Below are 14,590 nucleotides of genomic sequence, written 5' to 3' on the forward strand. Positions count from 1 at the left end.
AGAGGGTACATGTTCAGGTTTGTTACATGAGTATATTGCATGATGCTGAAGTTTGGGTTTCTAGCCCAGGTAGTGAACACAGTACCTAATAGGTAGCTTTTCCATCCTTTCCCCCTCCCTCCATCCCATCCCTTTTTGGAGTCCTCAGTGTCTACCATTCCCATCTTTGTGTCTGTGCGTATCCAATGTTTAGGTCCCACTTATAAGTAAGAACATGCGGTATTTGGTTTTCTGTTTCTGTGTTAATTTGCTTAGCGTAATGGCTTCCAGCTGTATCCATGTTGCTGCAGAGGACATGATTTCATTCTTTTTTTTTTTTTTTATTGCTGTGGAAGGTTTTCTTCTTTGGACAGTTAATGTGGTGAATTATATTGATTGATTTTTTTTTTTTTTGAGACAGACCCTCGCCCTGTTGCCCAGGCTGTAATACAGTGGCTCAATCTCGGCTCACTGCAACTTCTGCCTCCTGGGTTCAAGCAATTCTTGTGCCTCAGCCTCCGAAGTAGCCGGGACTACAGGCGTGCACCACCACACACAGCTAATTTTTGTATTTTTAGTAGAGATGATGTTTTACCATGTTGGCCAGACTGGTCTTGAACTTCTGACCTCAAGTGATCCACCCACCTTGGCTTCCCAAAGTTCTGGGATTGCAGGCATGAGCCACGTGCCTGGCCTGATATTTGGATATTGGACCAGCCTTGCATTCCTGGGGTAAACCTAACTTGGTCATGGTATATACTGTTGGATTCCATTTGCTAATATTCTGTTGATGATTTTTGCCTCTATTCATGATGGTTTTAGTCTGTAGCTTTTGTTTGCTTGTCTTTTTCTGGTTTTGGTATCTGGGCAATACTGGCCTCATAAACTTGAAAGCATTCCTTCCTTTTCTGTTTTCTGAAAGAGATTGCTTACAGTTTGTATTATTTCTTTTTTGAAATGTCAGGTAGAGTATGCCAGTGAAACCATCTGGGCCAAATTATTTTTGGAAGGTTTTTGACTATAAAATCAATTTCTTTAATAGAAATTGGTTATCCGTTCATCTTAGATGAGTTTTGATAGTTAGTAATGGGTGGTTTTCAAGGAATTGGTCCATTTCACCTAAGTTGTCAAATTTATAGTTTCTAAAGTAGTTGATAGTACAGATGGTCCCTGACTTTTCATGGTTCTACTTACAATTTTTTAACTTTGTGATGGGATGAGAGTGACATGCATTCAGTAATGCTTGTATCCATACAACCATTCTGTCTTTCACTTTTAGTACCGTATTCAATAAATCACATGAGATATTCAACACTTTATTATAATATAGGCTTTGTGTTAAAATGCATTTTTGACTTGCTGTATTTTCAACTTACAATGGGTTTATCAGGAACCCCATGATAAATCAAGGAACATTTGTAGTGATGTCTTCTCTTTCATTCCTGTTATTGGTGATATATGGTTTTTATGTTTTTTTGTTGTTAAAAATTAATTTAATAACTTGTATTGGCCTTTTCAAAGAGTCACCTTTGCTTTCATTGATTTTCTCCATTTTTTTTTCATTTCATTGATTTCTGTGTTTGCTTTTGACTTTGGTATTTTGTTTTTTGATTCTTTGGTATTTAGTATTCTGTCAATCTGGAACTTATTTACATCCCCCCAATTTTAAGTTTCTCCATGAATTTATTCAATGGCTGGCTTGAAGAACATTTTTAAAAGTCTTTGTGTCTTGTACAATGTGCGTTATATGACCACTACCACAGTTCCATTACCTCCTAAAGTAAATTTTTATACTTTTGATTTATTTGCTTTGGTGACTTAATGTTTGTGGGTAGGAATATTTTTACTCTTTATTTTAGGAAAGTCATAGTACTTTTTGTAACACACACCCGTTAGTTCTTTGGTTTGTATACTTATTGGTCTAGCACTTTACTATAATCAATAGCCAGTACCCAACATTAGAGAACTAACTAATCTATGCACTTACATGTAATACGTTATTATGTGGCCATTAAAAGTTATATTGTGGGAGAATAATGACAGCCAATTTTATATGATATATTGAATTTCAAATTGTATCAAACAGAATTTAAGAATCATTCATTTTTGATTTAAAAAATTGTCTTTATACACAGAGAAAAATAACTAGAAGATATACTATAAAATTTTAATAGTGTTTTCTTATCCCTGGATAGTGAGATTTGGGGTAATTTTCTGCCTTGTGTTTTTTAGTATTCTGATTTACTACAATGAATATATGTTATTTTAATATTCAGAAAGCCTTATCTTTTTAGAAACCTATTTAAAATAATATTTTAAAAATAAATTTTTGTCAGGCGTAGTGGCTCACACCTGTATTCCCAATACTGTGGGAGCCCAAGGTGGGAGGATCGCTTGAGCCCAGGAATCTGAGACCAGCATGGGCAACAAAGCGAGACCCTGTCTCTACAAAAAGTAAAAAAAAATTAGTAGGGCATGGTGGTGGAGGCTGAGGCAGGAGGATCATTTGAGCTCGAGAGGTTGAGGCTGCAGTGAGCTTTGATTGTGCCACTGCACTCCAAACTGGGTAGCAGAGTAAGACCCAACCTCAAAAATAAAAATAAAAATAAGCCAATTTTGAGGGCTGGGTGTGGTGTCTCACGCCTGTAATCCCAGCACTTTGGGAGGCCGAGGCGGGCAGATCACCTGAGGTCAGGAGTTTGAGACCAACATGGCCAACATGGCAAAACCCCATCTCTACTAAAAATACAAAAATTAGCTGTATTTCGTCATGCATGCCAGCAGTCCCAGCTACTTAAGACTGTGGTAGGAGAATTGTTTGAACATGGGAGGTGGAGGCTGCAGTGAGCCAAGGTTGCGCCACTGCACTCCAGTCTGGGTGACAGAGCAAGACTGTGTCAAAAAAAAAAAAAGAAAAAGAAACTGAAAAATAAATGCATTTTCTAGTTTGTATTTGAATTTTATTGTAATTTTGGTAGTGTCAGTATTTGGAGTTTTTCTTTATTATGAATATGTAAATCTACTCAGAGCTGAGAGCTATGTATAAAACTGTTCACTTTTACTTTCCTTCACAGAGTTGTTCCTAGATTTAATAATTTTTGTTTCTTCTTTTGCTTACTTTGGTATGAAATGATCACTAATTCACCCCCAACTCCTTTTCATTTTTAGATCTCTTCTTAAGTCATTCAGATGCTACTCTGCCAATTTCATCTTTTTTGGAAAGTCTGTCTGGGAAATGCCTAACTTGCTCCAATTTGGACTGGTTATCCACTAAGCCTGGTATACAGCCAACATCCTGATTATCTTCCTTCCCTATCATCCTGAAAATCCTTTTTGCCTCTCTCCTTGGTTGTGTTCCCAATTTCTTTTTTCACGTATCTTTCTCTTTCTTGGTTTATTTCTCATTTTAGTGAAACATATCATCCAATATCTTCATGAGTGCAAGAGGTTAATTTTTCAAAATGTCACACACTTGAAAATATTTTTCTGTGCTTGCACCTGATTGGTTATTTGGCTGGGTGGAGAATTCTAGGTTGAAAGTAGTTTTTCTTTGGAATTTTTTTTTCTCTTTTTTTTTCCCCAGGTCAAGTGCAGTAGTGAGGAGAACAAGTTCAGTTTTTATGAACAATCAGTTGAAATAACTCACTACCTTTGGACCAGCCTTTCTTCACAATTTTGAAGTCATTATTATTTTAATAATCTCTACAATATTTTTTGCTTTCAGAAGCTATTGAGAAATTCCAAGTGAATCTGATTCCTTATCCTTATATGTGTCCTCTTTTTCCTTTCTGACAGTTTGTTGGCTCTTCTCTTTGACTTATTGTTTTGAAATTTCATGGGGATGTATGTCTTGGTATAGGTCTGTTTTTATCCACTGTGCTAGCTATTTGATGTCCCATGTCAGAGTGGAAATCCACACCCTCAAATGCTCTTTAACTACATCTTTGATTTCTTTTTCTCTGTTCTTTTTTCTGGAACTCTTGTTATTTGAAGGCTGGATTTTGTGGAATTGTCTTCTAATGTTCAAGTCTTTCTTCTCTTGTTTTTCATCTTGTTTTTAAATCTCGTGTTTGGAAGATTATCTCAACTTTATCTCTCGGTTTTTCTATTGAGACTTTTATTTTTACAATTATGTTAATTTCCAGCAGGTCCCTTTTTTTTTTCTTATTCTTGTCTCATGGTTATTATCATCATCTCATCTCTTACCTCAATATAGATACTAATGCTAGTCTCTTGAAGTTTTCTTTTTTGTGTAATGCCTCTGTTTCCTCAGATTCTTTATTTTTCTGTTTGCTTTGCTCTCTTTCACATTAACAGCCTTTTTCAGGTCTCTGGCAATATATGACTATGTAGGGGAGGAAAAACTTTCCCTCTGCCCTCAGGTTTCGTAGCTATCCCCTGTTCTGTTAGCCTAATTAGGCTAACAAAAGACAGATTGACAAGAGAAAAGCACACACATTTTATTTGATGTTAGCATTTTTTATGTAGCACAGGGGGCTTCATAGAAAAGAAGTGAAAACTCCAAAGAAGCATTTAGATTCAGGATTTTATATACCTTTTTCTTTCTTTCTTTCTTTCTTTTTTTTTTTTGAGACAGAGTCTCACTCTGTTACCCAGGCTGGAATACAGTGGTACAATCTTGGCTCACTGCAACCTCCACCTCCCAGTTTCAAGCAATCCTTCTGCCTTAGCTTCCCGAGTAGCTGGGACTACAGGTGTGTGCCACCATGCCTGGCTAATTTAAAAAAAAATTTTTTTTTAGTAGAGATGGGGTTTCACCACGTTGGTCAGACTGATCGCGAACTCCTAACCTCAAGTGATCCACCCTCCTCAGCCTCCCAAAGTGCTGGGATTACAGGAGTGAGCCACCATGCCATTTCTTTTCTTTTCTCTTCTCTTCTTTTCTTTTCCCTTCTTTTCTTTCTCCTTCCCTCCCCTCCCTTCCCCTCCCCTCCCCTTGCATTTTTTAAGAGACAGGGTCTCGCTCTGTCTCCCAGGCTGGAGTGCAGTGGCATGATTATAGCTCACTGTAGTTTTGAACTCCTGGGCTCAAGTGATCCTCCCATCTCAGCCTCCCAAGTAGCTAGACTATAAGCATGCCCAGTTAATTTCTTTTAAAAATTTTTTTGTAGAGATGAGGCCTTGCTTTGTTGCCCATGCTGATCTTGAACTCCTAGGCTCAAGCAATCCTCCCACCTCAGCCTTAGTGCTGGGATTACAGGTGTGAGTCACCAAGCCTGGCTTTATGTACCATTTTAACAAAGGGTAATAAATTGAAGAGAAATGACTAGATGAAGGAAAGGGGTTTGAGTTTCTAAGGGTGGCAAATTGTAGGAAAGTGACTAGGAACTACATGGGGGAAACTAATGGAAGGAAAGGATTATTTTAGTACGGTTTGTTGTGCAGACTCATCCCTACATTGACTCCCCATTCCTGGTGATAAGAATATTCTTTTCTTCCTAGTATCAGGAGGGTAACTTTTGCATGGGGAGTTTATGCCTTGTTTCAAGCTGAAAGTGGGGATAACATAGAGCCCTTCACACATCTGCTTTTCTCATCCCCTTCAACTGTCTGTTCTTGTTTTAAGAGTGAGAGATTAAAATGTTGATTTGTAGCCAAGCAAGTGGCTGTGGCTTATCAACATTGAGCCTCATTGTAGGGTAATCTTATTGGAATATTTCACTGGGGAACCCCAAATGTCAGTATTTTTAGGTCTTTCCTCTTGAGGTGATCACATTCGCTAGAGGAGATTGTTCCAAACTCTTGGCTGCCATATCCTGGGAGCTTAGTGGGTGAAGGGGAGGGAATCATAGAGATGGATCTTTGTTTGCTATAAACATGTGTTTATTTAGTCCTAATGTTGTTAGGATGATTCTCACTTGTTATTTAACCTCACCTGATTTTACCACAGGCTTATATTGACATAATTTTAACTTAGCGCTTCTCAAAGGAGATTGGGGTGGAGTCAGGATGTTTGGAATTACCTTTTGGATTGTAACAGACTATTGGCCAGGCAAGCTAAAAGTTTTGCAATACTAATGAGCTGTAGGAGGAAGAATTGCTTCACCCAAGATGCCACTAGCTCCCCTTTTGAAAACAGTACAAGTTTAACTTAAACTAAATCTTAATGCCAGTGAAAGTTAATTCCCAATTAATATCTTTGACTTTCCTGCTCTTCCCTAATTCATGCTTGACAGTGGTATTTCTGATTTTAATGATATTTGAAATTGGAATTCTAAAGATTTCTTTTACATAGGTAGGTGGAGTGGAAGCAAGGAGACTAGTTAGGAAGTCATTGCAGAAGTCCAGGCAAGAGTTATTGGTGGCTTGGATTAGAATGGTAGTAGTAGAGAGGGCCAGGCATGGTGGCTCACGCGTGTAATCCCAGCACTTTGGAGGCCAAGGTGGGCAGATCACCGAGACCAACCTGTCCAACATGATGAAACTCTATCTCTACTAAAATACAAAAAAAAAAAAAAAAAAAAAAAAATTAGCTGGATGTGGTGACACATACCTATAGTTCCAGTTACTCGGGAGGCTGAGGCGGGAGAATCATTTAAACCTGGGAGGTGGAGGTTGCAGTGAGCCGAGATTGTGCCACTGCACTCCAGCCTGGGCAATAGAGTGAGACTCTGTCTCAATAATAATAATAATAATAATAATAAAGAATGGTAGTAGTAAGGAGAAGAAAAATAGAGGATCTGAATGTATTTTGAAGGTAGAGTCCACTGGACTTAGAGATGGATTGAATGTGGAAGATTAAGGAAAGGGAGAAATGAAAGGTAGTCTTAGGTTTTGTCTTCAGATGACTGGGTGAACAGCAGTGTTCTTTGCTAAGATGGGGAAGACTAGGGAAAAGAGCCAGTTCTGTATTGAGCATATTATATTTAAGATAATCCCATCTGGGTCCAAAGACAATGTTGATTTTTTTTCTTAGATATCTGCCCCTTTAGACTTGGTTATTATTCGACTGTCATTGAGAAAAATGCTTGATTATTTGGCTATATACCTCTCTACCCCTCCTTATTGTTGCCATCCACCATCCTTATTTGTTGAGGACTTTGGGACTTGGCTTGTCCACCCTATTTCCTGGCATAATCATGGGCAACTTTAGGGGCTGCAAGGGCAGTTTATCCAAGTTCCTGTCCTTAAGGTTCTTTGACATGAAGCATGCCAGCAGTGACAATATGATATTGTGGTTTTGAATCCCAGTTCCCCTACTTCCTAACTATATAAGTTTGAAACCAGTGCTTAACCTTTTGTGCCTCATTTTCCTCTTTTGCATATTGGGGATGATACTATCTGTACATTTGGAATTTTGTGAAGATTAAATCAGAATTACTAATTACTAGTGCATGGCACATAATAAACATTCCATAAATGTTAGCTATTAAGATTATTACTTATATATCTATTTAATAATATCTGCTACTATTATTATTTTAGTTATGTAACCCCTCCAAAAGCTACCTCTTGACCCTTGCCCTCTCAAATTTTAACCTCTTAAAATTTAAGAGTCAAAGGGACACTGACCATGATTTCCTAGTGTGTACAGTGTACTTGCTTAAAACAAAATAAAATTAAACTTGTCAGCACTTCAATTCCAGTGGTTCTTATTTAGAAGTATGTATTAGGAGGTTTTTCAAAAGTCTGGGCCTTCCCTTGGGAAGCTGGACTAGAATGTTGTGGAGATGGGGGTGGCATCAGCATCTTTATGTACGATTGCCCTCCCTCCCTCTCTTTTCTAGGTAGTCAGCTGTTTGTTTGCAAGGCTTCTTTTCCTCACCAGTCTTCACTCCATTAATCAGTACTTTAAGCCACTCTTTCATGGCCACTCTTAATGAACTAACACCCTCCCTTGGATGAATCCAATCCTGTCTGCCTCAAACCTGGACTGCTGAAAGCCACGGTTCTCCAGCTATGTGAAATTCACTTATGGATTATTTTGGCTCTCTAATCTTTTATTTGTTTTTTGTTGTTGTTGTTGTTTGTTTGTTTTTAGAGAGTGTCTATATATGTCACCCAGACTGGAGTGTAGTGGCATGATCACAGTTCACTACAGCCTTGAGCTTCTGAGCCCAAGAGATCCTCTGCCTTAGCCTCTAGAATAGCTAGTACCACAGATACATGCCACCACACCCAGCTAATTTTTAGTTTTTTTATAGAGACAGATTCTCACTTTGTTGCCCAGACTGGTCCTGAACTCCTGGCCTCAAGGGGTCCTCCTGCCTCAGCCTCCCAGAGTGCTGGGATTACAGGTATGAGGCACCGTGCCCAGCTGGCTCTTTAATCTTTACTATTAGACTGATTTTCATATGACACAGTAGGCATAGGGCTCTTTTAGTTACTAGTGATTCCAAAAGTGACTTTAATCCCATTACTCAGGATCTCTATGGTACTGTCAATTAGATCTTCCTCATTTTTGCAACATGTTTAAGTAGCATTAATGATATTATTGTTTCATAAGTGAGAAAATGAAGGCACAGAAGGATAAAATAGTTTGTTGCATCAGCTTGCAGGCATAATAAGCAACCTTTCTTCTCTCTGTTAATTCTGTTTTGTAGGCCAGTATAATGGCTTTAGTGTCACTGTTGTTAAGGAGTTTTTGATGGGTTGTTGTTTCCATTTTCTTTTTGAGATGTGAACTGTCCAGATTAATTCTAATCTATAACTTTTGGGAAAAGTATATTGATATACATGTTAGAATGTGTGTGTGTATGTGTGTGTGTTGTGTGTATGTAGTAGATGATAACCTTTAGCTTTGGTTTTCAATAAGAATTTAAAAATCTATTACAATTAGAAAATTTTTCCTCCAGTTTTTATTCAGTTGTCCTTTTTCCCTTTGGAAATAGTGGGTCTGACCCAATTCTTTTTTGAGAATTCATTTCATAGAGCAGCATGTTAGAATATTTTTGTTCTTCTAATCAAGTGCAGTGTAAGAACTGTAGACATCCATAACTTCTTTTCTATCCCTTGGTTAAGATATTAGCTTTATTACTATATTTACTGGTCCTGGAATAGCAAGGCATAATCTGAGGAGCATAGCTACTTCATCTGTGTAATAAATTGCTCTTTCACTACAAACATTTTAATACTGATTTTGTTAGTCATTTAACTTTCTAATAGTGGTCCTTAAATTATGCTCTAAAAGAAGAATACCATATATATTGGAAATTAAATTTGTTGTTGAATAAAATTAGAATTATTATAAAATTCAACATGACCTTATTGCTACCTCAGGATAATTTCTTGGCAAAAAGTTGATCCAAACTGGGTGTGGTGGCTCATGCTTGTCATCCCAGCACTTTGGGAGGCTGAGACAGAAGGATTGCTTCAGCCCAGGAGTTCCTGACTCAAAAAAAAAAAAAAAAAAAAAAGAAAAGAAAAGTTGATTTAGGTACCTTCATTTTGTTTTGTTTTGTTTTTTTGAGACAGAGTCTCGCTTTGTCACCCAGGCTGGAGTGCAGTGGCTCAATCTCGGCTCACTGTAACCTTTGCCTCCCAGGTTCAAGTGATTCTTGTGCCTCAGCCTCCCACTGGGATTACAGACATATGCCACCACACCTGCTAATTTTTGTATTTTTTGGAAGAGACAGGGTTTCACCATGTTGGCCAGGCTGGTCCCAAACTCCTGACCTCAAGTGATCCACCTACCTTGGCCTCCCAAAGTGCTGGGATTATAGGCGTGAGCCACCACACCTGACCACCTTCACTTTTTTGATTTAGCATGCTATGTGAGTATTGGTAAATTGACATTTGGTCTGAAAATAAATTTTGGCTAAGTTCTGATTGAGAGTTAAAACATAGTGGATTAACTCTTAATAATTATACTTTAAATTATAATTTCTGAAAGTATTTAGAAGTGAACATTAAAAACCATTTATAATACATAATGTTAGATTATACATAATGTTCTGAATATTAAAAGATAATGCAATTCTTTTCCTGTACTTGATAAGAAAAGAAAGACTATAATTTTGGGGAAAATAGAATGGAAAGGGAAGAGAGAGGATGGGGAAAATTGAGGGAGGGGTTATGTTAATTCCTTAGGGCTGCCGTAACAAATTACCACAAACTGGGTTTTACAGCAGATACTTATTCTTTCACAGTTCTGGAAGTTAGAAGTCTTGAAATCAAAGTGTCAGCAGGGCCATGCTCTCTCAAAAGACTCTCAGGGAGGCTCTTCCCTTGCTCTTCCAGCTTCTTCTGGTGGTTGTCCACCGTCCTTGGTGTCCCTCAGCTTGTAGGTGCGTCACTTCAATCTCTGCCTCTGTCATCACGTGGTGGTCTCCCTGTGTGTCTCTCTGACCCACATTTTCCTATTCTTATAAGGACTCCAGTCTTATTGGATTTAGGTTTAGGGCCCACCCTAATCCAGTATGACCTCATCTTGATTCACAGATTTTGGGTGGACATGAATTTTTGGAGTATACTGTTCAATGTAGTACAGAGGGTTCCAAATTCAATTTATATTTTCATATTTAAACCAGTCACACTTACTAGATTTATCTGATTTATATAAAGCAAACAGGTAAGATATATTTTATGTAAAAACTTATTCTTATTTGCAGTTATATTGACACATATGCCTTCCCACTGCATGGGCCTAGGTATCTAGTATTTTCCACTCATGTAGCACAGATTGCGTTAAAGGACTATTTGGTTATGAGACATCTATTAATACAGATGGAGAGCCAGAAAACTTTCCACATTATCTCTTAATAGCCCACTATTTATAGAACCAAGCTAGACTTTTCTTGGGTTTTAACTGCTGTTCACTTTAGAATACTTGAAATGTTCTTACTTATTTTATATCCACAACACCTAACCATGCCTGATGCTGATTTATTGAATGAAGATTGTATTAATGAAAGAATGTTGTGCATGTGTGTGTGTGTTTGTGTGTTTGTATGTCTGTGTGTCTCCATTGGAGGGTTGTCAACAGGGGCATATGGGGAGTTTTCATTTGGTTAGTATATTCTCTGTCCTTTTTAAAAACATAACTAGGCCGGGCGCGGTGGCTCAGGCCTGTAGTCTCAGCACTTTGGGAGGCCGAGGTGGGCGGATCACCTGAGGTTGGGAGTTCAAGACCAGCGTGACCAACATGGAGAAACCCTGTCTCTACTGAAAATACAAGATTAGCCAGGCGTGGTGGCGCATGCCTGTAATCCCAGCTACTCGGGAGGCTGAGGCACGAGAATCGCTTGAACCTGGGAGTCGGAGGTTGCGATGAGCTGAGATCACGCCATTGCACTCCAGCCTGGGCAACAAGAGCGAAACTCCGTCTCAAAAACAAAAAAACCAAACAAACAAAAAACACAACTAGTGGCATCCATCATCCTATTCTACACTTTGCTTTTATTACTTAAAGTATATCATTTCTTATTAGTACATAAGTGCTATATGTTTGCATAATATTCCATTACATAGATATAATTTATTTAGCTGGTCTCCCTTAAAAATGTTTTTAATTGTGGTAAAATATGCTAACATAAAATTCACCATCTTAATTTTTCAAGTGTACAGTTCAGTCTTGTTAAGTATATTCACATTGTTGTGGAACCAATATCTAAAACTTTTCCATCTTGTAAAACTGAAACACTGTACTCATTAAACAACAATTTCCCCCTCCCCCAGCCCCTGGCACCCACCATTCTACTGTTTCTATGAATTTGAGTTAGCCTCTCTTTCTAGTTGTTTTCATCTTTGCTTTTACAATCAAAGCTGCAATGAGTAGCCTTGTGTACATGTCATTTTGCACATAAATGAGTATATCTGTAGGATGCATTTCTAGAAGTAGAATTCCTAGGTAAAAAGGTTTGTGCATTTATTAATTTTGAAATATAGTGCAAAATTGGCTTCTAAATAGGTCTCCCTATCCCTATTTCATCCAGAGCTTTTACACACAGGTGGCTTGAATTCTTTCCTTGTAGCAGTGAGTGAGATAAGGTTAGGGTAAAGGTGAATACTAATATAGAATCGGCCTTTGATAATTCATATCAAAAAAATGCTAGAAGATTCTTTGTGGAATTCTGATGTTTGAAAACTGAGGCTTGAAGTAAATTTACTGTAAAATGAGGTGGCCGAGTGCAGTGGCTCATGTCTGTAATGCCAATACTTTGAGAGGCCGAAGCCGGTGGATTGCTTGAGCCCAGGAGTTTGAGATCAGCCTGGGCAACATGGCAAAACCCTGTGTCTACAAAAAAAAAAAAATACAAAAATTAGCTGGACGTGGTGACACGCACCTGTAGTCCCAGCTACTCGGGAGGCTGAGGTAGGAGGGTCACTGAGCCCAGGGAGCTTGAAGCTGCAGTGAGCCATTGTGATTGCACCATTGCACTCCAGCCAAGGTAACAGAGCAAGATCCTGTCTCAAAAAAGTTAAAAATAAATATAAAATGAAATGAGGCATAACTACATAGAAATACCACTGTTTCCCTTAGAATGTACGTATAGATTTTGGCGCAGTGACTTTTCATCTGATAACTTCAAATAATTTGGCATTTTTATTAGTTTTCTTATTTTAAGGTGAAAGTATGTATTATTATGTCTGAATGTTTTCTTATAAAATAGAATCTGAAGGGTTGGGAACCACCTCTCATTGATGATCAGTATTAACAGTTTGAAATTTGTTTTTCTAGACTTTTTTCAGTGCATTGAACAACACATAGATGGTATTCCTGCTTTAAAAAGATGGGATCATGCTATATTTACTGTTTTGTGATTTGCTTTGTTAGTTGATAATACATCTTTTTTGGGTTAGTGAATAAGAGATATCCTCCATTATTTTAATGGGTTTATACTCTCCTATTACATCATAATTTTCTTGTCCATTCCCTTGTTGGTGAACATTTAAGTTGTGATAAACATTCTTTATACATATATCTTTGCTTATTTGAACAAGTTTCTGTGGGATAAATTCTAGGAAATAGAACTTCTAGATCAAAGGTATGACCATAGCTGGGCACAGTGGCTCACGCCTGTAATCTCAGCACTTTGGGAGGCCAGGGCAGGTGGATCACTTGAGGTCAAGAGTTCGAGACCAGCTGGCCAATATAGTGAAACCCCGTCTCTACTAAAAATACAAAAATCAGCTGGGCGTGGTGGTGTGCATCTGTAATCCCAGCTACTTGGGAGGCTGAGGCAGGAGAATTGCTTGAACCCGGGAGGTAGAGGTTGCAGTGAGCCAAGATCACACCACTACACTCCAGCCTGGGTGACAGAGCTAGACTCTGTCTCAAATATAAATAAATAAATAAATAAATAAATAAATAAATAAATAAGATATGATAATTTTATATTTTAATGTATATTTGGGGGCTCTATAAAAGTTATATTAACATTCTGATTTGCATAGGAAATAAACTTAGTTCTAAACTTTCGGATGTTTTAGCTAGGTGACATATCATCATTAATATACATCATTTTTTTAATACAAGGTTTGTGATAATATAAAAATCTTTAAAATGACAGCTTTGAAATTTTTTATTCTTACAGTGATGGAATGGGGAGAAGATATTAAAGCAGTTTCAAAAGATGAAGCAGTGATGTTGGTGAATCATCAGGCAACAGGAGATGTGTGCACACTGATGATGTGCCTCCAGGACAAAGGACTGGTAAGCTACCCTGAAGGCAGTAGATACACATCCAGAAAGGAGGGTTAAAAAGGAATCCATTTGGCCGGGCATGGTGGCTCACGTCTGTAATCCCAGCACTTTGGGGGGCTGAGGTGGGTGGATCATGAGGTCAAGAGATTGAGGCCATCCAGGACAACATGGTGAAACCCCATCAATACTAAAAATACAGAAATTAGCTAGGCGTGGTGGTGTGCGCCTGTAGTCCCAGTTACTCAGGAGGCTGAGGCAGGAGAATCGCTTGAGCCCGGGAGGCAGAAATTGCAGTGAGCGGAGATCACGCCACTGTACTCCAGCCTGGCGACAGAGCAAGACTCCATCTCAAAAAAAAAAAAAAAGGGAATCGATTCAAATGTCTTACTGTGCTTTGAAATATAGACATAGACTTTAATATGTATACTTTAAATAAGAATTTAGAAAATATTAAAAGGAAAAATATATCATTCTAAGTCACCCAGAAGTGGGAATGTAGAGACTTAAAAAAAAAAAACTGGGACAATGTGAATTATATTTCAATAAGACTGTTTTAAAAAATAGTAACTGGGATGAAAGCAGGTTAATATAGTTCAAATTGAGGGCTATCTGGAGGTGAAGCAGTGGATTGCCAGTTTGAAAAATACAAACACAAAAAGCAGCTTTGGCCTGGCACAGTGGTGCCACTTGTAGTTCCAGCTACTCGGAAGGCTGAGGCAGGAGGATCGCTTGAGCCCAGGAGTTTGGGCTGTAGTTCTCTATGCTGATAGGCAGTCTGCACTAAGTTGAGCACAAATATGGTGACCTCCTGGGAGCAGTGAACAACTAGGTCACACAAGAAGGGTGAACCAGCCCACGCTGGAAATGGAGCAGGCCAAAACTCCTGTGCTGATCGGTAGTGGGATCATGCCTGTGAAGAGCCACTGCACTCCAGTCTGGGCAACACAGCAAGACCCCATCTCTAAAACAAAAGGTTGGGGGCATATTGCTTATGATAGAATAAGT

At 38.4% G+C, this 14,590-nt stretch overlaps 1 protein-coding gene across 10 annotated transcripts in view; it reads left to right on the forward strand.

The window, feature by feature from the left end:
• Positions 1-14,590, forward strand: part of LPGAT1 (lysophosphatidylglycerol acyltransferase 1) — an 89,054-nt gene that overhangs the window by 24,832 nt on the left and 49,632 nt on the right. For all 10 annotated transcript variants that reach the window (XM_063725287.1, XM_054520951.2, XM_063725296.1 and 7 more), the window contains one exon: positions 13,476-13,594. In XM_063725287.1, the coding sequence (XP_063581357.1) occupies positions 13,476-13,594 (119 nt within the window). The remainder of the gene's footprint in view (positions 1-13,475; positions 13,595-14,590) is intronic.

This window comes from Pongo abelii, chromosome 1 (genome assembly GCF_028885655.2).
Source record: "Pongo abelii isolate AG06213 chromosome 1, NHGRI_mPonAbe1-v2.0_pri, whole genome shotgun sequence".
NCBI lineage: Eukaryota > Metazoa > Chordata > Mammalia > Primates > Hominidae > Pongo > Pongo abelii.